This window comes from Calliopsis andreniformis, chromosome 3, assembly GCF_051401765.1.
Source record: "Calliopsis andreniformis isolate RMS-2024a chromosome 3, iyCalAndr_principal, whole genome shotgun sequence".
In the NCBI taxonomy this organism is placed as follows: domain Eukaryota; kingdom Metazoa; phylum Arthropoda; class Insecta; order Hymenoptera; family Andrenidae; genus Calliopsis; species Calliopsis andreniformis.
Genome location: NC_135064.1, coordinates 13,167,348 through 13,190,219, shown reverse-complemented (window position 1 = coordinate 13,190,219; position 22,872 = coordinate 13,167,348). Strand labels below are relative to the sequence as shown.

The window sequence follows — 22,872 nt, the reverse complement described above, 5'->3', positions numbered from 1 at the left end:
ATGATAAAACATCAATTTTTCTTTTTTTTTTTTTTTTTTCGAAATGACAGCCACTGTAAAAAATGTATTTCTTTCTATAATGTCAAGAACCATAAAAATCCATGAACATCATGGAAATAGTTTACATGTACTTCGTAATTACGAAATGGAATAACAATAAAATACAAAAATTGCGCATGTTTCGATAATACTGTTAAAATGACAAAAATGTGACCGTATTCGCAATATTTCGCCTAAATTAATTTTTATTGTACCATTTTACGAGATCATTGGGGCATGAAAAAATAATATAAAAAACTAGGAAGTATTCTAAAATCACAATGATAAAAATTATCTTTGTTCCTTACTATCATTTGATTCTTAAATTAAACGAACTAAATTTAAAGCATAAAAAACTATAGTACCGTAGTTTTCCATAACAATCGATTTTAATTTTTAATTAACATGCTATAATGAAGTAGACTGAACAGATGAACTTTAATCGGTACTGTATTACCTTCACTGAGTCGCTTTAATAAATAAATGAAATGATGAATATTACATTTACAGTTCTTTCGTATTTATTTGTGATGTTTTTCTTAATTTCACATAATGTAATATTTAGTAACTTTATTTACAAATTATCAGTCCAATACTTGGACTGATAAGCTTTAGTCTGCTTAGGTTCTGAATTATGTACAAAAATTTTCGAATTACGAAACAATCTTCAAGTCCATGTATTTATAGGACAGAATTCTTTTTCCATTTGTTATGATTCAATAAAGCAGAGAAAACGCTTTCTTTTTCATTTCTTAAAAAAGTGAATTAAAAGCTCCTTACAATTTTGTTAATAAACATTTTCCACCAAATATTGGTCAAGCATTACTATCCTTAGAAATGAAATCTAACATAAATGCAATTTGCTTTATAAAGATCATTTTTCTATCTTGTTTTTCTTATATTCTATAGATTTCAATCATAATAGCCTCTCCTAAGGCAACAATGTTGTTTGAAAGTGATATTTGAAAATCAAATGTCACTGTATATTTATTTGGTACTTAATGACGTTAATACGTTTGCTGTTGGCAGTACTCGTAGTAATTAAATTGTTGGCAAATAATTTTCAACAGTTTTGTCTTTTATGTTATAATATGGACTTCACAATTATGAATGCGTTATGTATCATCTGTTAGTAAACAGAGATTGACCGAGTAATATAGAAAATACAATTCGAACATTACACCTTTGACATATTGAGAAACTTTTTAGAACAAGAAAAACTATTAAAAACGAGATCATTAATTATACTGGACAATATAGTATATTACATGATCCACTAATTTTATGTCTTGAATAAAATGAAAGTTTTATGTTTGGAGAGCCCTAAAATATCTAATCGCATTTTCCAGAAGTTACAAGATTGAAACTGCAATAGAGCAAAAGTTTTGTAATTTTTAAACGTGATTTTGATTAAATCTTTTTTTTACAATTCAACGTCCTGTGAACAAACTTTACACAAGTAAAAAGACGTAGTGAGTGTATCCAAATACAAATATCAATTTTATTAAATAAAATATTGTAGAAAAACAAAGTGCAGATTTAACAGGATTCCATAAATTCGATAATTTAATGAAACCATTCAAATGTCACTTCCTGCGTATTAACACAGAAAACAAATTGAGAAAAATATTTTTCATTCGTTTTAATCTTATAGTAGATTTTTTAATATCCTTATTTAGTTTATAAATATGATCAAGGGAAAATGCAATTTCATGCAATTGATGCAAGACTCCAATACGAGTTCAACCATCAACTATATAACAGGAAAAGTAAGAAAAGAAAAACACATTTCTGTATTATTATTACTCGTGCTATAGGCCAAATATAATTACTATGATTGTACGAAAAATATAATCACAAAAATAACGAGTTAATTATAAAACAAACATAGTTTGGCAGCAATATCGACATTAAATCTTCCGAATTTGTTTTATCCCTTTATGACCGGTGGAATGTTCTCTGTCTTTGTCTCTATATATTTTCTCTCTTTCCTTTTGTAAATTCTGCAAATGCATTATTTATATTATACCTGCCACGGTTAATTGCTAACTTCCACTTTCGAATCTGATAATAACACTGTACCCTCACACTTCTACAAAGTATATATTATATATTTATTTTTGTAATATATGCAAGACCGATGAGTATTCACTCTTTTCACTATTTTCTTTCCTCATATGTTCATTCTGTTCATACGATCACATTGTTCATAATATAAGTAGAATATAATATATGACACTTTTTCTCTGTATATGTATAACTGTACTCGAGGGTGCTGCAATTTGAAACTTTTTTTAAAGGTTTTAAAAACATTATTTGCCTCAAGAACATTATCTGCAAGCATTACAATAAAAAATTAAGTAGTCAGAAGACATGGGCTTAATTGATAAACATCACAATTTCCATATTCTTAACATGTATAACAATCATTGTATGTTCAAAGAATTAAAAATCATGAAATGTGATTGTAGTAATTTCGTACACACAAACTTCGTTTGTTTGTAAATGAAAAACTTGCTAACTATTCTTAGGCAAATAATTCTCGCTTTACGCTGCCATTTAGAAACCTATGCATAGTGAAAGTGCTTTACTTCCTCATAGTCAAAGGTAAGAATTTCCATTGTTTCTCAGTCTTATAAGCAATAAATCTTTTTTTCACAGAAAGCTGTTCATTTAGACTCGTTTTAAATGACTCACTTTGTGTTAATCATATTCAATCTTACATCATATTTCCATATCCTCTGTACATTTGTAGCTTCATAGTTTAGCACACTTTGTAAAATTTGCTACAAATAAGTCGTAAGATACTCAAAAAGGACGTCCTCATGTATAAAGAAAATACTGCTCAACTTATTTGAATCGCATTGAAAAATTCTTTCTGGCCAATGTAGGTATTAACTCGCTAAACCTTACTCTCATTAAGGTTTATTAACTAAATGGCTCTGTGTACGCAAGCAGGATTTATTACATTACTTAGATGTATTTCCCTCTTTTTCTGTCCCTTTTTGTCTGTCAATATAAGTGCAACCTGATATTGAGTATTTAATATAAAAAGCCATCTAATTTAAATGGTACAATCTGTTGGAACAATAATCTGCCAATTAAATCCACTGCTTGCAGTTATTATAAATATGAGAAGGTACAGCATTAATCTAATTATGCACTGTAGTCGATGCGTGTTGAAGTCTTTCTAATTCTTCCAACGATAAAACATTTGTCTGGACAAGCTCTGGAAGCTTACCAGCTCGAGCCTGAGCAAGAAGTTCTGGACTAAACCATCGTGCCAATTGATTTGAAGTTGGTGAAAGATCTCTACCATTACTACCCACGTATCCTCCTAACCCTGGTGATGTTTGACGACCTACGGGCATATTCATTTGTTGTGACCGCATTACTCGCCCATCTGTGAAAAATATTTATCAGACTTATTCATAATATTTTTATCATAAGGTAAAAATAGAGAAAAATAATATACATGTATGTAACACTTTATAAACTTAAAAAGTTTATTTTAAATAAGAATTTAAAAATTAGGGATTATCAAGCGTTAATATGATCATTGCGTGTAGAAGAGAAATAGTTGCGTATGATTTAACTAAATATGCAAACAAAAATAGAAGTATTATCTAACAATAAGGTGAATTTATAGTGAAATATATTACAAAACAGAAGGGCAACCTAAAATAGCTGTTAAGTCATTACTTTAAGTTCGATCCAAAGATAAATGCTGTTTAGACTTGTTTAAATAAGAGGAACAGCTAAATTGTGAGATCTAATTATTCCAATTTCTGAACACCATTGCATGCAATTTGATTAGACAAAAGGAAGGCACCTGAAAATGTTCGAGAACAATAAAATTAATGTAACAACAAATACGTGTATCCAATTTGATAATACAGACAACGAAAATGTTATAAATTTTAAATATGAGCAGAATTTTGTTATTGTAACGAATATAACAAAGTATCATGCATGATTAAATAAACATAAATTGTTATCTACGACGTGTTACGTATTAGAAAGTTAATTAAAAATACCGCTCATCATCATTAATGTTACCTGCACGATTGGAATTGTAGTTTTGATTTAAGACCATTTGCATTTGTGAATTGAGAGTGCGTTGTTGCTGTTGCTGTTGCTGCTGTTGTTGCGATTGATGTTGAATATTAGCAAGATGTGACTGGGCTTGCTGCACTTTCATTTGGCTGTTCATAGGATTTGATCTCTGGTTTATCATTGAATTCTGGGCAACACTATATTGTGGAACATTGTGATGGGTTATAGAAGAAGTCATAGTATGTTTGGAGCGTGCAGGATTGCCATACACGCTTGAAACTGTTCTATGTTGTTGTTGCTGTTGCTGTTGTTGTTGCTGCTGCTGTTGTTGTTGTTGTTGCTGCTGTTGTTGGAAATCTGTATTTCCACTGTACTGGAATTGATTACTACCATTACCACCACCACCACCACCACCTTTCACAATTGGTCGACCTATGTCACATTAATTTTTTTTCGATAAGTGAGACATCACAAAATAATTTTTTCACCATGTATTTACATAGTTTGAATTAAATAACATACCTGGGTGTTGTTTTATAGTTGGATTTGACCATGTAGATTGTACAGACTGTGGTCGTAATGTACTGTGTCGAGAAAGGACCCCTTGTGTCAATAATTGAACTGCGGACTGCATTTGTTGCATTTGCGACGATTGAGACTGAGCTGTCAATTTCGATGGGTCGTTACTATTACCTGCATGAAAATGAAAGAAATGTTAAACAGTTGTATATAGTAAAAAACGTATGCTTAAGATTAACATTATGTTAAACGATCATACAATTTATTTTATTTTTTACTTATATTGATTAAAAAGATTTAATGTTAATACATACTTGAAAATTAAAAGAATAAATTGTTACTAAACAAGTCGCATACAGAAAGCAGTAAGTGAAATCAACTGAAAAACAAAAATAAACAAACGAAAACATATCTTTTATAATTAATATTTTTGTTTCATTTGATTCGTAGAGGGACTTTTAGTTTAAAAAAATAGACTTAATTTAGAAGTTACCAAAACCCATTATGCTGATACTACTATTACAGAATATGTATAAATAGTTTCTTTTTCAAATTTAGTGCAAATATTGTAGAATTCATGCAATTCCCTTAGCCATATTATATCATAATTTCATAAAGTAAAAATTCATAAGCGCATGCATCAACATACATAAATAAAGTAAAAGCATTCCATTAAAGGAAAGTGAAAATGTGTAAAAGAAAACTTAAAGCATAAATACGGATTTATAAAGCTTTTTATTTTAAAACTATTTCAACACACGTTTTTTCTTGCAATGTGTTTATGTATATTGGCTTAAAAAAGAAAATTCTGTTCATAATATGACTGATTTCTACTGGGATCAGTATTTTATATTGGAAACTAAAACGACTAATCTCTTTCATGTAAAATTTGTTGAAGTTGCAGACAAATTAGTTTTTAAACACATTAAAGGTGTCAAGCAAAAAAGAAAGGAAAGGAAACAAAATTATAGTTTTTCATTTTAATACAAAAATAAAAAAATAGCTTTACATTAGATAATAGTCACAGATCTACGAATCTTTTTTTGGCATACGAAGTTCAAGAAATAATCAGTTTGAAATAACAACTTCATCATTTTTCACGTTTAATGCCTTATTTTCCTTTGTTATTCCAATCGTTTTGTTATTGTCGACTATTATCGTTTCTATTTGGAATTGTTCTGTCAATAATTTGTCAAGGATAAGAGGGCTGCTATTATTATTATTATTATTAGTATCACTTATATTCATCAAAATAGATTCTTTAGCGTTTGCATTCTCATTTAAAGATTCTTTAGAGTCGTCAATGAGTTTGTTCTCTTCTGACGCGTTAAGATTCGAATTATTATTCGTATCTGTTTTTTGTTGCAAAGAAGAAAGATATTTGAACTTTAATGCGGATTCCTCTACCTCTACAGTGCTATTATTATTCAGTTCGTGTACGCTGTCCGAAGACGAAGCACCAACATCCAACATAGCATTACCATGCTTCCTAGCATTATGATTAGTAAACTGAATTGTACTTTCAGAGCAAGCGACTAGTTGCATGTCAGCATTTTTTTTGCATTGAAGTGTACTAGGTGAGTTGTTATTAGTCGTGGAAAAAAACGAGAAAACCGAATTTAATTGATGATTGGACTGATTCGCACCCTCTGGTTCCTTATCAGCAGTCATTTTACGTAACACTGACGTAGGAGTAAAAGCAAGTGGTGTTGGGCTCATGGTTTGCTTTCCTGGAGAATTAATAGGGCTCGATGCCCTTTGTTGAACTTGGTGTTGCTGTTGTTGCTGTTGCTGCTGTTGCTGATCTTGCCGCTTACGATAGTTTTCACGTTGTTCCTCCAATTTTTTCTTAATCAAAGCATTTTGCATTATAGTCTGAGCATGCATAACAATCTCCCGCGGTGAGGGAACTCTATGCTGCATCACTGTTGAAATAATAAAAATTAAACTTAAACTATTTTTATTGTAAGCTCAATGAAATTTTTTGTAGCATTCTCATACAAGGACTGAAAAAAGTAACTTATTAATTTGCTTTTCTTTACTAATTCGAAGAATTCTCTCATATTTACATAAATATTTTTTTGGCATTAAGAAATAAAGCAGTAAAGCTATTATTATGATCATAATCTACCTGGATGCTGTACTGTTAAAGTACTGGGGTTAGCAGTCATGTTTGGAGATATTATTGAAGTTGGACAATAAGCTGCATTCCAAACATTATTATATCACTATTACACTATAATGCTCATAATAAAATATTTATAATTGAAAATTAATATTTATGTATTTCTTATTATTACCTTTTAAAAGTAGAGATCAATGACGCATTATTATTTTTAAGTAAAAAACTAGTTCTGAAATTATTTTGATATATGCATATATACATATAATATGAAAAATATATATATGTATGTACAATGTCGATTGATATATGTTTAAAAAACTAAATTTAATAAAATATAGAAATACAGTTAACGTACTGTGTTTCTACATTTAACTGTTTTAACAATTTAATTTAAACGATTAATTAGACTTTCAATCTGTAGAATGGAATATACAGACCCGATACTAAAAGCGAGCTAAAGTCTACAGTACGTCAACACCCGTACATTAATAATAAAAGCAAAGACAAAAATAAGAAAAATTAATTCCTTCCGCGCATACACTCAAAACTATTAAATAATAAATAAAACTTACCATTGTTCATAGGGGATGGAATCCTTTGTTGCTGTTGTTGATATAACATTTGTTGTAATATATGGTCTTGAGGAGTGGGTGCATTGGGATGCGGACTTATTGTACGAGGAGTAGTGCTACCATACATTTTCAAAATGTTAACCAACACTTCTCTATGGCGATGTTGCATAGCTGGATTCTATTAAAAATATCATTAACAAAACAGAAATCATTAAATAATGTTAAGTAGTAATCTATTACTTGACTATCAAAACAGTTTTCAATTTAGATGAAATATTAATTTACGAGTCATAAAAACAAACCTGCAACTGCTGTATCAGATGCTGTCTAGTTATTTCTCCCTGTTGCAGGCCCTGAATGATGGCCTGTGCTTCTGGTCTCTGCAGAAGTTCTTGACTTGTCGGGACATTGTTAAGCATCATTTGCATTTCCGGAGGTACAGGACTCATGCCTAACATTCGTTGGCCACCCATCATCATCGATAACATATCAGAATGTTGATGTTGCTGCTGCTGCTGCTGCTGCTGCTGTTGCTGTTGCTTCTGTTGCTATTATTTTAAAGAATGATAATGCAATTTAAAGATACCATCATTTAACCCTCTAATAAACATTCAATACCAACCTGTTGAATCTGCAGCACTTTCATCAAATTTTCGTGTTGCATTTGTGCCTGATGAGAATGTTGAGTTGTTCCAAGAGAACTAACATGATTAAATGTTGAGGCATGAATCGGTTCCTGAACCGATTGCTGAGGAGCAATTGGTTGAGTTTTCAGTTGTGAATTAAGCAACTACAGAAAAACAACGTATTATCTTACACAGGGCAAAATATTGTACAAAATATTAAAAACAGAAAAATACAACATGACTGTCTTACTTGTATTAACGTTACTGGTTGTTTCTGGGTAATAGGACCATTTGCTGCTGGTATAGCTTGTCCTCCAGTGACTTGAGCAAGCTATATCATAAATTACATATCACTGCTAATTATATACAAATATATATTAAATCATATGTACAGGATATTCAACAACAGGTGGAAAAAAATTCGAAAGGTAATTTAGCTCTTGACAAATTTTTTCTTTCCTTTTCCTACGAAAGGAAAAGTTTCCAGATTTCTATTTATATGACTCTTTTGTTTCATCTTTAGGAAAAATATAATACAATACTAAAGTCCACCTATTGCGATGTCCCCTTATATACAGTAATATGCCAGACACATTACCAATTTCTTAAACGCAGAGAGATCTTCTTCAGTCTTATTTACACGAGGTTGATCAGTCAAAGATGTAGGCGGAGGAGCACCACCTCGCATGCGTGCTTCTAATTCCTCCAGGCTATGCACAACTTTTCCACCAACTTCTATAAAAAAAATATTCAGTGTTACTCTAGTTGCTACGAAGACTAAAAAAGACTAAAATTCATTCTGATACTTCAATTTTTTTAAATCTTTTGTATCACCTATAATCGCATACAGAAAAAGGTATAAGAGATACAAATACTCACCCATATCCTTGATAGATGTATTCTTCATCAACGGTACAACAGTGCTGGTTGCATCCCCTTGTCCATTCTGACTTGGCTTATTTCCGCGTTGTAACATTTCCAATAATTTTACTCCGGTAGAAGACGTAGAAGTATTTGTAGTCGTTGTATTGGCAGGAGAAATGGGAGCAAAATAGGTATTAGATTCAGTTACAGACGGGATCTGAATATTTGGCTCTGTAATATCATTAAGAAGGTTGTTCAATATATCGTCTTGTATGGAAGTCCTACGACTGTCTTCTTGTTGTACTGGACTATCTCTTTTAAACCATTGACTAAACCGTGAACAGGATGAGCCCCCATTAGAACCAACGCCATTCTACGCAATAAGAAAAAGAGTAAAATAATTATTACTTTCTCTCAAGATAAATTAAAACAATTATTACTTAGATTACAAATAAACTGAAAGCAAATCTTACAGTTAGAAGTCCAGGAACGCCAGGGAACGTATCAGATTTCAAGAACTCATCCAAATTAAAATCAGGATGGCTATCCTCCTGATTCTGATTTGCAGTACTCGAATTCTCCGTTGTTTCACAACTTTGTTCGGTTACAGTACTTTCATTAGAATCATGATTAGTTTTCTGTGCAAGCGACGATGATTCATCCTGTTCCGAGATCGGAGAGTGTGGCGCAGCCACAACGTTTATAGGTTGATCCATCGTAGTCGGTGTACTACGCCCTTTAGGACCCGCTGAATTTTCCTGACTTTGCTTTTCATCCTTTTCCAGGGAGCTCTTCTTTCCACGTTTTTTCTGAACGGGAGTCTGTTTCTTATTTTTTGTGCTGCTATTGTTATTGACCGCCTTTTCCTCAGGAATATCCTCGAAGCCTCTCAGTTCAATGGTATCATGTTGAGATGTTGGCCCAGAACTAAACCATTCGGGTTCATCCGCATCGTTACGATTTTCACTGTACGTTCGCCTACGATCATTGCTAAATCTACGCTCCCGTCCACGATCTTTCTCACGATCCGTTTGATGGTTACGATCATTTCGTTCCGTTCCTCTGTCTCTATCACGTTCTCTTTCTCTGTCCCCATAATCACGACCAAATGATCTTCGTTCAAATCGTTCGTTTCTATCGTCCCGTTCACGTAAATTATCACGCTCACGGTCTCTATCCCTTATGTTTTCTCGATCTTTTCCGTCGCGAGCATCTCGATTGTCACGATCACGCATAGAAGTACCTCCGCTAGCCCCAGATCGAAAAGCAAAATCGGAACGTTCAGGTTCAAGCTTCTCATTCTCAGGTCTAAAATCCCATATATCACGCGTTAAAATTCTGCCACTTCCGATTCGCCGAACAGGTTCTCTGTGGCTGACCTGAAAATAATATTTATTTTAAAAACTAGATGTACACGATCTGTCTTGATACTTAAAGGATCTTAAAGGTCTCTTAACTATCGTTACCTCTGTTTTCCCTATTGGGCTTTCTGGACGTCGATTCGGAGGTTGATTTACGTTAACGAAACAACCTGAGTTAAAACTTCTACGTTGGGGACTCAGAACTATACCATCTTGCTCTTTACGAATTCGTTCCCGTGGATCTACGTTTCGACGTTTATTATGATTTTCAGTAATTTGATCACCACGTCCAGTCCTCTCATCTTTTGGAGGTGTATCACTTGGTTTCCTGCCTGAATGCCAACGTTCAGGCTCCCATACACCACGCGAACTTAATGAAAATAAATAAGTATAATTTGCATGAAATAACAGTGAATTCCTTAAATTCTTATAATATTACTAAATGTGTATTTTAATATGTAAAAAATAAGAACAGAAAACCAGAAATACCTATTCTTCATCATTTTCTGTATTATGTACTATTTAAAATAGAAGATAATCTATGACACAAACTATTTGACTACTAATAATACAAGTGAAAATTTCTTATTTTATTTCAGTATGTGTTCAAAGTTGAAAAAAAATTAAAATTACTGTAAAATAATTATAGTTTTATCATTGTTTTTATAATCTAATTAAAGTATTAGTTTCATTTTATGAATGATAAAATATTAAAACTTAAGTTTCTCAAAAAAATTGCTTTGTGATATTCTTTGTTTTTCCTCTTAATTTTCATATGTGAAAATGAATAGAAAATATATATCACTATAATTATATAAAAATTAATATATGAACTTACTTATTAAATGAGGCATCTAAGAAGTTAGGTCTCCTTTTAGATAATGGCAAATTTTTTATTACCATTAACTCCTCCTAAAAATTTTAATTTATTAAAATGCATTTCTTGAATAAACAATAAGATAAAAATGTAATGTATATTTTACCCGAGAATATTGAAACTGAGGTCTTGAACGGCCTACTTCCATAATTGAAGTGTCGGTTACCTCACCAGCTACCGACATGGATATAATTGCTTCATCTCCTACAAAATAGTTAAAAGTAATTAAATATACAAAATGTTCTATAAACAATAATACAATTAAATTACATGTTTGAATTTTCTTAGATAAATCTGTATAATAACTAACACTTTTTATAGTTAGTCCTCATACTACAAAGGTTTTTAATTTAAAACCTACATATATGTTAAATAACAATACTACAACTGTCTATAACAATATCGTTTGCAACACAGTCTCCAACAAACGTATACAGTACGAATATCAAGCAAGTTTTCAAATTGAACGACCGGTCTAAAAAACGTGAATAGCCCAGTTTGTATACAAACTCGTGTTTGAGATAACGAATTTCACCATTGGCGTAGGCAACAACGAAGATTTGAATGCATGGTTCAAACGAAACCCTGTGATTTAAATTTTCAATCAACGACATCAGATATCTCTTAAAACAGATACTGACGATGTACTTACGGAAAGACACACGTTTTATGGAATTGACAAATTTGTTTTTGCGGAACCATCGACAAGTTTTAGTTTGTAAAACTAGAGTTGCGTCGAGAAAAGGTGATCCTGTAGGTCCAACCAGCGGACGTTTTCGGGGTCGCCGATACCAATTCGAACCGATAATACTACGAGTTTCAAGTTTCATCTTGAAACCTTCGCCTATATATTCTAAGAATGATAAAATTTCGCGGTTTTACGAGCACGTTTACCGTTTCAGGGTTACAATCGTTCCGGGCAGCCAAACAAATACTTATCGGTATGAAGGACAAGAAGCGGACAAACAATTTCCGTTCAAATCGGTTAAATAAAACTTATATTATATATAAGTATATAGTATTTGTCGAATTGTACGATGTTCAAGAGAAAATATTACGCTTCCTACTTTGAACAAATATAATGTATATTTCGGATATGGCAAACGATACGCGCAGTATGTATGTATATAAAGAAACGTCACGATTCGTATTAACTTTTTGTAAATGATTCGAATAATAATTCGTGTACTCGTTAACAACGCCGTTTAAAATACAAAACTTTCGTCGATTCTGTTTATATTCGTATAACGCGCTCTTAAGAAATGATATTCTTAATTTTAATCGGCCACTACACCGTCGTACAGCACGATACAAACTGACTTAATATTCGACGGTTTTTAGACAAGAGAGTTTGTCTACAAAACCAATCAAGTACGTCCCCGAGAACGTTGTTGTGAACTTCACGTCCTATTGGTTCCATTTGTATCAACGTTTGAACGTAATTTCTAACTGATGTACCTTGCCCCCCTTCTTAAAGAGGTATTTAAGTAATTCTAATGTTAATATATGGTATTTTTAAATAAACTTTTTCACTACAATGACAGCAAATTTATGTTTGCAAATAAAATGTAATTTTTAAGCATCAAGACAAAGTATTCCATATTTATACGACTTTATGTATAATTACGATGAAAATAAGAATTTCTGATTGAATTAGATAAAATATTGTTTTATATTAATTCTATTATGTTTCCATCATTTTGCGTTAAGAATTATTTGTTATCTTAGCCCTTACCTTTTTTAAATGATAGGCATATAATTCTGTAATGTTTTTATACTTATTGAATTCTGTATGTGTAAGTTTACTAAATTTATTATTATCATAATGTTATTGGATAGATTTATATGTTTTACATAATTCTCTAATGTCAAAAGGTTTAAGATTTAAAATACTTCTGTGAAAAGGTTATACGTATTGATCACCGTCTCAAACTTTATAGCCGATTTATATATAATTTTAATACTGAATACAAATATATTAAATCTATATTGTATGTATTCTTAAATATAAAACTTCAAACATAATCTGTTTTTGAAATTTTAAATATGTTCTATTCGCTTATGACGTACACAATGAAGGCTAATTGTATGTACTATGTGATCTAACATTATAAATCTTATTTTCTGACATAGTTCTGAATATTAATGTTAATTTTCAATATTATAATCTCATATTCATTAAAAAATTCTCCTGTGTAGTTTGATAAGAAAGCGTAATCCGTTTGTTATACCACTATATACACAAAAGGCAAACACTTGTGTCATAGATAGTTTGTTGCATTTTAAGGATTCATAAAGGCAAATATACTTTTCAAATATGCTAACAAATACTTTTTACATGTATTTTCTTATAAATTGCACAGAATAATTTATTTGAAGAAGGACATGAGTCATAACTTGTACATTCCACTATTAACTTTTATATTCTCTTAATAATTAACGTTCTTATGGCAAATATAGTCTAAAATTTTACACAGTGACTGCATGAAGTACGTTTAAAGTCTTTGCCAAGGTGTTGAGAACATGAACAATAGAGGTTATTTGAACTTACAAAATACATAGGTGAATGAAAAAAACCAGAAGAAACGCACATTTATATAATATGTACATAGTTAAGAGAACCAAAAGAAGAAACTAGTGCATCCCATACCTTCGTCTTTTGGAGTTGGCAGTTGCTTGTCATTTGTCACAGATTCTTGAGACATTCTTCTGCTCTCTTTATCAATTTTTTTGTTATCCTTCGAGCAAGGTAAATTCACAGCGCACATATACACTTACACGGACTTTTATGTTTTCTAGATCCTTTACACGATCTACCTACGTCTCATACGGCCATACATACGTACATCTAATTGTAGAGTTTATACCTAGCTATATACCTTAGTACTGTTTAGTATCACAGATTGGTTTTCCCTTCTATATATCTTGATTTAATCTTTAAAAGCGAGGAAAAAGAAAATCTTCCGATCGGGCGAACGTTGCCGTTCGTTTGATCGCCCGTGGTAGAATAGTTTCTAATACCGACCACTTCGTCGGCCACTCTCACTCGTTGAAAAGAGAAATGAAGAAAAAGTGTTTACGTGCTCTACGACCGCTATGGTTTTACGCACGGTTTAATACAGAAGAAGATAAACGGAAAATATGAAACTGATTGCGCGAGATTCGAAGCACGTGTTCCCAAAAATCATTTCATTAACCCGATACGTTCTTCGCCGATTTTATTTGTTAATCCATCGATTTATCACACAAAATGTACACACACAACAACTAGTTCACTGCTATGCAAAAATAGAAAATGGCGCACGATCCCCACTTCCGCCGTTGTTTCTCACTGCTTCCTTGATCCACGACGGAGAGCGTTCTAGCTTTCGATACAGTCCTATAGATAGTATACTACGTCAGTATACGTGGACAGGTAATTACGGCGAACTTTCGTGTTTTCAACATGCATTTCATTCGAAATCGGCCATAAAGTCGATACGCGCAAAATCAAAATCGAATGTTATCAAAGCTTATCGAACCCCTGTTTTCGTAGTTACTCGTTTTTTACATAATAAAAGTACGGAGTTCTAGTAAATTGTAGTCATTAGAAGATTATGTAGAGAATATTATTTATTGTTAGAGTATTATTTACTGCAAAAAAAAAAAAAAATGATCATTGATTTATTGCGTAATATTTAAATACATCAAGTGTTAAGAAATAAAAAAAAGTTTCTTGGGACTAAACAATAAAATCATTTATATTTTGAATTGTTTCCAAAAAGTAATTGTATTATTTCATACATATAATGCATTTCTATTTTATCATTTATACTTAATATAAACTTAAATTGTTTGTGATTACATGAATGTATGCAGGAAAGATGAACGTAAACGTATATCCTGCAGATCATTAAGGTTAAGCTTTTAGGCGCGAAACTTAAAACTCTCATTTTAAAACAAAACGTGAACTTGAATATTCTCGTTTAAAATGACAATATAAATAAGAAAAAAATATATATTTTTCACTGTGTAAACAAATAATATCGAATACCAATATTAATACAATTATTACTTTATTTGACTTAAAATCAATCAAACATAAAATGGAATAAATCGCTTATTACTTTTGACGTGTTTTCAATTGGAAGTACTTGTCTAATCGATGATATTATGTAAAGAAAACATTACAAACACTATTTTTAATTATGTCCTGACAGTATGTGTTAATTTGATATAACTTGACAGTAAAAACTATTTTTAATTACATTTCTTTGCATTTATAAATTTTATCAGTCTTTTATGTTAATGATAAAATGTCACTCTTTTTGATGGATATTTTCCTATTGTACGGTTGAGAAACTAACAAAAAAGTATAAAATGGTTTACATTACTTGAATAATAAATTTGTGAATTTATGCATTGAAGATATTTGTAACTGGTTTAAATATGGTAGTCTATGAAATACACTAATAAGTGTTTACAATTATTGTGTATGATACATAACTTTTTTAGTTACAAGTTCTTCCATTAACAAGTGGACCTCAAAAATTGAATAGTGGAAAATACAAGTACAAAAAATTAATACAAATTTTTGGAACAGTATACAACTAAAATACATTACTAATCTTTTACAACATATGATTTCATCAAGTATTTTTAGGTAGAAATACTTGTAAATATTTTTCTGTTTTTATGAAATATATTAAAATATTAATGATATATTATTTTAAGAAATGTATCACGTAAATCGTTCAGTGTGAATCCTCCTCTTCACGTATTGATTCTGCAGTGTTTTCTCCATTTATTTTTATTTCAGTTTTAACTGTGACAGGTTCCTCATCTATTTTAGACGTTTCCGAGGTTTTCGTCTGGTTTGCATCTTCTTTTTCAGAATCCTGTCCTTCATCGTTATTCTCTACCGACGACTTTTGTACATTGTTATTACTAACTAGCATCTCAGATGAGTCAGATATTTTCTTTTCCTCTGTATCAGTGTCTTCTTGATTTTTTTCTTCATTTTTGAGTTTTGTTGAAGCTGTAGTGGTCCCTTTTTTTCCTCGCCCTTTCCTTGTAGCTGTGGTAATAGCTTTCCCTTCTTCTACATTATTTTCATTAGCATTAGTATCAACATTACGAGTAGCAGCTTTACCACGGGGTTTGGTAACTTTTTTCTTCCCTTTTTTTGGTTGCGCTGATTCTGTTTCTTCCAATTCATCATTTTGAGCTTCTTGATTCTCATCATCACTATGCAATGCTTCTGAAGCTGATGGATCTCCTGCAGCTTCTAAGTCCTCATCTTTCATTGTATCTTCAGAAATGGCTTCATTTTTTTTACCTCTTGTCTTTTTTGCTGTTGACTTTGTAGTTTTTTCATCGGTTACTTTTTTGACTGTTTTCGCAGCTGCAGATACCACTTCTATTTTATTATTTTCAGTTTCATTGTCAGCAACAGCTTTATTTTTACTATTAGTTACCTTTTTATTTTTACTATTATTACTTTTTGTATCATCATCTGCTTCATTCTTTTTTCTCGTTGTTTTAGCCTTTGCCTTGCTTTCTGTTACTGCTGTCTCTGCAGTTGCTTTTTTCCTCTTTTTCACATCTGGGATTTGTAGATTTTCTGTGCTTTCACTGGCTGCTCCTTTCTTAGTTCTCCCTTTTGGTTTTACTTCAGCTGAAATGAATTTACATTTAATATAGCAATAAATACAATGTATCAATAACATATTTCAAACAAATTACAAACAGTAATAGATACAAATTTATTGACTAAGTTGTAAATTAAATAAATTTATACTATAACAAATACATATCTGAAATAAAGTATATAAAATATACAAATTTGTGTATCAATTTTTCCATTTCAAAACTCGAAAAAACTAATATTTTCAAACTTCGTTACTCTTTATATCATCGAAATCTCTCGACCTAATTTTCGATATTTTCACAAATTCATACTAAACGAAATAGAAACGTAAACATTTGTCAAAGAAAAATAGAGAAAAAATTAACAAACGCTTAAAAAATATCAAAGAAAAATCTCGGAACACGTACATTCTTCCGGCGCATCCATTCCCGCCTTTTTCGTCGCAGCTTTTGTCCGCATTTTCTTCGTATCAGCTTCTTCGACATCCTTCTCTGGTTCCACGCTTGAAATGTTTGCATTCGCCTTTTCCTCAGATTCTTTACTTTTCTTTGCCGCTGTGGACTTCGATTTGGAAGCTGCTTTCGTGGGCACAGTGGCACTTTTCGCCGTCGACGTCGTTTTCGTTTTTGTCTTTGGTTTTGCTTTGGTACTCTCGACCTGTTCGGTTTTTACCGCTGATTTTGCGGCCCTAGGCAATCGAATTTGCTTCTCCTCCTCGGGTTTGGCGGTCACGATTTTACTCACAGTTTTTTTCTTCTTCGGAGGCGACGTATCCCCGGCTTCTGCGGCTCTATCTACAACCTCCGTGTTAACGTGTTTTGCAGCTTTACGGGGTGCCATCACGTTTGTTCAGCAATGTTGCGGAGTTTGTTACACAAAGATCTCGATGGCGCAGTTTATTATCGCTTTCCTCGTAATATATATGCGTACAGATATATCTATATTTCAGGGTATGGACACCACGAACCTGAAGGACGGAGCATAAAGCGGACTCTTAGACGAGGGGTTGAGTGGGGTTGAGATTTACCGGTTACAGGGGGGAAAAACGTCCGCCATTTGTTTGTGATCGAACTGCAATGCACTCTATAGCCGGGTTTAAGTACTAGTAATAGAATCACGTGGCTTGGGACTTTGGACAAGCTGCAAACTATAGACTAGAAAGAACCAATCAGGCACTGCAAAATCTGCAACAAGCAATCACATTTTGAGAATCCATCATGGATGGGTATGGATATTACTGGTGGTGTTGTGAGAATGACGTCACACCCACTTGATAGATTTGGCGCGCTTGTTGATCAATGTTTATGAAATGAATGAGAGATACTACTCGATTTATCTATAAATGTTATTTTCATATTTTATTACACTGTTTCTTGATATTTTACAAATCTGTCTTGTAATTTTGTATTCTGTGTTGTATTGGATATTAATTTCAGTTATATTTTCCTTAAATGTTGTGTAAAGTCAAATTTTTATAAAAATACTTTTTACGCAGTACTAATTTCGTTCAATGATTGGTGCGTAAATCGCAAAATATAGTATGATCAAGAACCTGAAGCTTTTTTTTCGTTAATTCATTAATAGAAAATTTGTAAATAGTAAAACATTAATCCTTACTATATTTTTCTTACTTACTTTTTTTTGTAATCCTTACTTTTTTTTACTTAAACCTAACCCTTGAATTGTTTTGAATACGCATAAATGCTGTTCCATGTGCTAAACAATGTATAGTAAATTGTATTTACTATACATTTGCTCACAAAAAATAGAGATCGATTTTGATGAGTTTATAAATTGCAAAGAGGTTAATTTTTAAATTGTATCCATACTTATTATTTGTGAAAATATACATATGGTGTAATAATACAAAAAATATTTGGATTACAAATTCATTTTAAACATCTTTATATTAAATGTAGGTTTCCTTTCGTAGAAGTGTATTTAAGAGATCAATGTGAAGCTCCGTGACGCTTTGTGTATTTGTCATTCGTATTTGATGCATTTTGATTGATTCTGATGATTGATAAACACAAATAGAGAATACATGAATAGTACATTAAAAATGTAAAAAATATTATTTATTTAAAGTAAGTTGTTACTATATAGTATATTGTTACTTAAAAACATTTTGAAAGTAAATGATGTTTGTTATTATAACCTAAAATTTCTGTTTTAGAGATATGTTTGTAACAACAAAATAATTAATTTTAATGGGTATTCCGAGTGTTGTAAAATTAAATATAATAATACAATAGATTTCTGTAGTATTAAAAAATGAATACCACCAAAAAGATTAATGTAAATTTCTCATCCTTGGTGGGTTTGAAAGCTGAGCTTCTGAGAAAACAAATTGAAGTGAATGAAGCAAAATCAAAATCAGAAACAAACTATCCTGTGCCAAAAGTTAAGGTAAAAAAGAAGTCCAAAAAGGTCAAGAAAACAAATGATGAAAATGAAGAGAAATCAGAATATATAGAAGATGTTAATACTCATAAAAAGTCGAAGCTAATGTTGGAAGCAAAAACAAGATTGTATGAACAGTTGAAGAAATCAAAAAATAACAATGATAACTTCCTTGTAGATTTTATAAATAAATCAGATGAATCTGAGGAAGAATTGGAAGAAGACAACACAGATGAAAATGACACAACACTATTGAATGAAGATGAATGGATAGAATACGAAGATTGCTTTGGTCGTACAAGAAAATGTTTACGTGAAGATTTACCCCTAATGCAGGAAAAAGATAACTTGATAAAGCAGCAGATTATAACTAAGCAAGGTGTGGATCCAAAAACTAAAGATAGTATTAAGCAAAAGTTTGTAGAAGAGAAAAAGGAACCTGAGATAGAAATAATGAGAAGAAAATGGGAAGAACAAACAAAAAAGTTGGCAGACAAAGCCAATATACACTATCAAGATGTATTGTTTGATGAAGCTAGAGCACATGGTGTTGGTTATTATGCATTTTCACAAAATGAAGAAGAAAGAATTAAACAGCAGGAAAATTTGTCCAATTTAAGGAAAGAAACTGAACACAAACAAAAGGAAATAAAAGAGTTGAAAGAAATACGGGAAAAAATGGAGCAAAACAGATTAAAAGCAGCTAGAATTAGGCAACGAATTAGAGCAGGATTACCTATAGAACCAATGGAGGAGGAACTTGAACAAAAAGATGACACTGAGTTCAACCCAAATGCTTCAGAAATATCTGAGGAATGTATTAAGGTAGAGGATTCCAATAAAGTTGAAGAGAATGATGATCGTAAAGAGCAGAAGACTGAAGAAGAGAAAGCAATTGAAAGAGAAAATAAAATAAGAGCGTTAGGAGAACTGTTAGGTAAAAGAAACTATTGGTATGAAATGTCACAAGAAGAATGGATACATAAGCGTAGGAAAATTAGGGACAACGAGTTTGGGCCAGTGTATGATAATTTTAGGAGATCTGGTTATTTAAATCCTAAAGTTGATAATACAGCTTTAAATATTCAAAATGATAAGAAACTTGTAGTAGATACCGGAACTAATAACCATCATGAAAGTCAAACTGAAAATGAAACAAGTATAGACTCTTATGATATACCACTTCCTCCTAATCCACCAGCAAGCTATTGCAACATTGAGGACCCAAAAAGTAGCAAAGTTGAAAGAAGTAACAATCAGAATGATCTTCAACATACGATTTCCATTACCCACCATGAATCTAACACTGTGGTTACTACTTCTAGTACTACAATGCAAAACCAAATAAAATCTAACAAAAGTATAGACGAAGCTAGCATTGCAGCCGGTTTACGATACTTGAGAGAGAAATTTGAAAAAAGTCAAAATACTTAAAGCATTGTATAACAAAATTGTTATATTTAGTGTATATATGTATGTAAATATAATTTTTGAAATTTTTATTTATGAGAAATAATTTTACCTTTCTATTAAAATAGGAAAAATCCATTGTTCAACAAAAAATAGTTAAGTACAAAAACAAATATATTATATTAAACATTATAAATATTATATACATATGCGTTTGTTATAAATTTGTATCACACTAGTTAATACATGTTCTGTAAAAAATATAATTTCCATATGTTACTTATTCTTATTCCTGGACATCTTTCTTGACGCTTGTGTTGACTTTGTGTCTTCATCCATCAATGGTGTAAAGTTGTCAATTACATCTGTTTATTTAATGTAAAATATAATTTTATTATTATTGCAAGGAATTTATTTTAAAGATTTATATCAAAGAATATAAGAAAAATATTACCAGATAAGTCAATATCAGAGAAACTGGTATTGCAATTAGGACATTTTAAAAGGTTGTGAACCATTGTAAATTTTTTTAAACAATACAAGTGCAATAAATTTTGACAGTGATTACATTTTTCACCCTAGTTATGAAGAAAAAAGTACATAATTGAAAATTTGAAAAAAATGCTACACCATTTATACATGAGCAAGAAAACTTACGTGAAAGATAATTTGTTTACAAAGATAGCAGGTACTTAAGTTGTTTCCATAAGTGGCTTTAAAATATGGCATTAATTCTGTTATACTTCTTACACCCATGTAATAATAACCCTCCTATAAACAACATAAAAGTATATTGTCATGAAAATACTATTAAAGTTTTATTGTTTTTATTGCTACCTTATAAGCCAACCATTTTCTTGTAACTACATCATTCAAGAATTCTTCAGTTTCTGTTTTGGATAATTTAACATCTGGCAATGAACAAAAATTCAAACATTCTGTACTTTGAATGCTTCCATTACTTGATATTATAATTTCAGAAAATATATTTCTTAATAAAGCTAATTGCCCTTTTGAAAATTCCTCTTGATATCTTTAATTATTAATAAATTAGTAAACTTATGATTGCATAGAATAATTGTATAGTGTTAATGAATCGAAAAATATATACTTGGTCACATCATCGATTACTGTACTTATGAAAACCCAATGTACTTGACCTGTAATTTCACATTGTCCTTTTTTTATTAACATATTCACAGGTTGTAATTGCTCATTAATTTGGTTTATTATTGCTGATACATTATTTTCATCTAAAATACATAATTTAATTTCAAAGTATATTCAAGAAAAGTAAATTTGTATTCTAAATTAAAGATATACGCTTACTAAACAATTTAATAACTAAATCTTTTGCCTTATTTTCATCCAAAAAACCTTCATGCAGAATAGTTTGCAAAAGCATCTTGTGTTCTTTGCTATAAACCATTTTAATTTTTATTTCTAAAAATAAAAAAATAATGAAATTATAATTTATACTAAACTATCTATAACAAGTGATAATCATACAAAATAAAAAAATATGTAAGGGGTGATTTTTATTTACGCAATATCAAAGACAGAAATCTTTTTAATTCGATATTTGCAACAAAACGTGTTTTTGTTATGCTGTAAAATGATTCGTAAGCAGATTTGAAGTAAACACGCATAAATGAACTACACACTTCATAAACACAAATTATAATCACAATAATCTGCAAATAATTTTGAAACACCTTTTCATCCACAATTTCTCAAGTTACGTTGAATGTAAGTAGTGACAGTTAAAAACTAATTTTTATAAATCTTCTGAAATTAAAATCCACTTTTCACCAAAAATGTTCAGTTAAAAATAAGAAAGCTTTCCAATGTACCTTCTCTTTAATATACTATTATAGAAACTGTTAAATAATAAAGCTCACTACAAAGAAAGTCCAATAATTAATACCAATTTATATTTTATCCCGCATTTTTACTATATTATCATTAATAAATGAAAGAATCAAACGATTTTGCGGTTTATCTTTATTATCTCTCGTCGAGTAACGAACAGATAAAACTTCCTGTTATCTCGTATGACTCGTATTCACTGGCGTCTGTTCGAAGTATTTATCTAGAAGAAATGTTTTCCTAGCTTTCTTCAGCATACACATGCATACACACACACGCACACACGTATGTATATACACCCGTTAAATTGTAATCGTTATATCGACAAGCGGGAATATTTGAACGCGAAAGAATTCATTGAAATCGAACACCATCGAGAATCGGTAAAAATTGGCTGATACTCGTAGCCCTCTCGCGGTGGATCCGCAAAGTACATGTCCACTCACGACAAAATACAATGATCCGTCCGAATATCAGCGTACATTTATCGCAAACGACAAAAGAGAATATTATAGTACGATA

General features: G+C 31.1%; 4 protein-coding genes across 11 annotated transcripts; 1 reads left to right on the top strand and 3 right to left on the bottom strand.

The window, feature by feature from the left end:
* Positions 1-1,598: 1,598 nt before the first annotated feature.
* On the bottom strand, positions 1,599-13,744 carry LOC143177476 (uncharacterized). Of its 5 annotated transcripts, none has more exons than XM_076375391.1 (16): positions 13,690-13,744; positions 11,146-11,243; positions 11,001-11,074; positions 10,268-10,532; positions 9,275-10,180; positions 8,817-9,174; positions 8,536-8,672; positions 8,188-8,268; positions 7,934-8,101; positions 7,614-7,859; positions 7,312-7,489; positions 6,746-6,817; positions 6,261-6,539; positions 4,618-4,788; positions 4,099-4,527; positions 1,599-3,400 (listed from the first exon to the last, which is right to left on the bottom strand). In XM_076375391.1, exons 1-16 carry the CDS (start codon positions 13,742-13,744, stop codon positions 3,192-3,194), a joined length of 3,726 nt encoding a protein of 1,241 aa, XP_076231506.1. In that variant the 3' UTR covers positions 1,599-3,191. The 5 variants fall into 5 exon arrangements, with proteins under 5 accessions (XP_076231506.1, XP_076231505.1, XP_076231508.1 ...); XM_076375390.1 differs by having other exon boundaries at positions 1,600-3,442; XM_076375393.1 differs by having other exon boundaries at positions 1,600-3,442; positions 8,536-8,669; positions 13,690-13,731.
* Positions 13,745-15,149: 1,405 nt separating this feature from the next.
* LOC143177479 (uncharacterized) lies at positions 15,150-17,688 on the bottom strand. The gene is made up of 2 exons (XM_076375397.1): positions 17,076-17,688; positions 15,150-16,695 (listed from the first exon to the last, which is right to left on the bottom strand). Exons 1-2 carry the CDS (start codon positions 17,506-17,508, stop codon positions 15,773-15,775), a joined length of 1,356 nt encoding a protein of 451 aa, XP_076231512.1. The 5' UTR covers positions 17,509-17,688; the 3' UTR covers positions 15,150-15,772.
* A 685-nt stretch (positions 17,689-18,373) lies between these two features.
* LOC143177478 (coiled-coil domain-containing protein 174) lies at positions 18,374-20,571 on the top strand. The gene is made up of 3 exons (XM_076375395.1): positions 18,374-18,472; positions 18,588-18,755; positions 18,845-20,571. Exon 3 carries the CDS (start codon positions 18,943-18,945, stop codon positions 20,503-20,505), a length of 1,563 nt encoding a protein of 520 aa, XP_076231510.1. The 5' UTR covers positions 18,374-18,472; positions 18,588-18,755; positions 18,845-18,942; the 3' UTR covers positions 20,506-20,571.
* Positions 20,572-20,637: 66 nt separating this feature from the next.
* Nse1 (SMC5-SMC6 complex component Non-SMC element 1) lies at positions 20,638-22,845 on the bottom strand. 4 transcript variants are annotated; one of them, XM_076375404.1, is made up of 7 exons: positions 22,797-22,845; positions 21,811-21,924; positions 21,593-21,734; positions 21,319-21,514; positions 21,139-21,252; positions 20,936-21,059; positions 20,638-20,846 (listed from the first exon to the last, which is right to left on the bottom strand). In XM_076375404.1, the coding sequence occupies exons 2-7, from the start codon at positions 21,908-21,910 to the stop codon at positions 20,758-20,760; spliced, it is 765 nt and encodes a 254-aa protein (XP_076231519.1). In that variant the 5' UTR covers positions 21,911-21,924; positions 22,797-22,845; the 3' UTR covers positions 20,638-20,757. The 4 variants fall into 4 exon arrangements, with proteins under 4 accessions (XP_076231519.1, XP_076231518.1, XP_076231520.1 ...); XM_076375403.1 differs by having other exon boundaries at positions 22,335-22,823; XM_076375405.1 differs by lacking the exon at positions 22,797-22,845 and adding an exon at positions 22,197-22,281.
* Positions 22,846-22,872: the final 27 nt, after the last annotated feature.

What these genes read in the sequence shown, in the direction of transcription:
- LOC143177476 (XM_076375390.1), bottom strand. Translation starts at nt 13,744, where the DNA reads ATGTCTCAAGAATCTGTGACAAATGACAAGCAACTGCCAACTCCAAAA. An exon ending in CTCAGTTTCAATATTCTCGG is followed by an intron (nt 11,075 to 11,145) that starts GTAAAATATACA and finishes TAAAATTTTTAG; the next exon opens with GAGGAGTTAATGGTAATAAA. An exon ending in CTACAATTCCAATCGTGCAG is followed by an intron (nt 3,443 to 4,098) that starts GTAACATTAATG and finishes TATTTTTCACAG; the next exon opens with ATGGGCGAGTAATGCGGTCA.
- LOC143177479 (XM_076375397.1), bottom strand. Translation starts at nt 17,508, where the DNA reads ATGGCACCCCGTAAAGCTGCAAAACACGTTAACACGGAGGTTGTAGAT. An exon ending in AATGGATGCGCCGGAAGAAT is followed by an intron (nt 16,696 to 17,075) that starts GTACGTGTTCCG and finishes AATTCATTTCAG; the next exon opens with CTGAAGTAAAACCAAAAGGG.
- LOC143177478 (XM_076375395.1), top strand. Translation starts at nt 18,943, where the DNA reads ATGAATACCACCAAAAAGATTAATGTAAATTTCTCATCCTTGGTGGGT.
- Nse1 (XM_076375402.1), bottom strand. Translation starts at nt 22,130, where the DNA reads ATGCGTGTTTACTTCAAATCTGCTTACGAATCATTTTACAGCATAACA. An exon ending in ATTTCTGTCTTTGATATTGC is followed by an intron (nt 21,925 to 22,027) that starts GTAAATAAAAAT and finishes TTTTATTTTTAG; the next exon opens with AAATAAAAATTAAAATGGTT. An exon ending in GTAATCGATGATGTGACCAA is followed by an intron (nt 21,515 to 21,592) that starts GTATATATTTTT and finishes TAATAATTAAAG; the next exon opens with ATATCAAGAGGAATTTTCAA.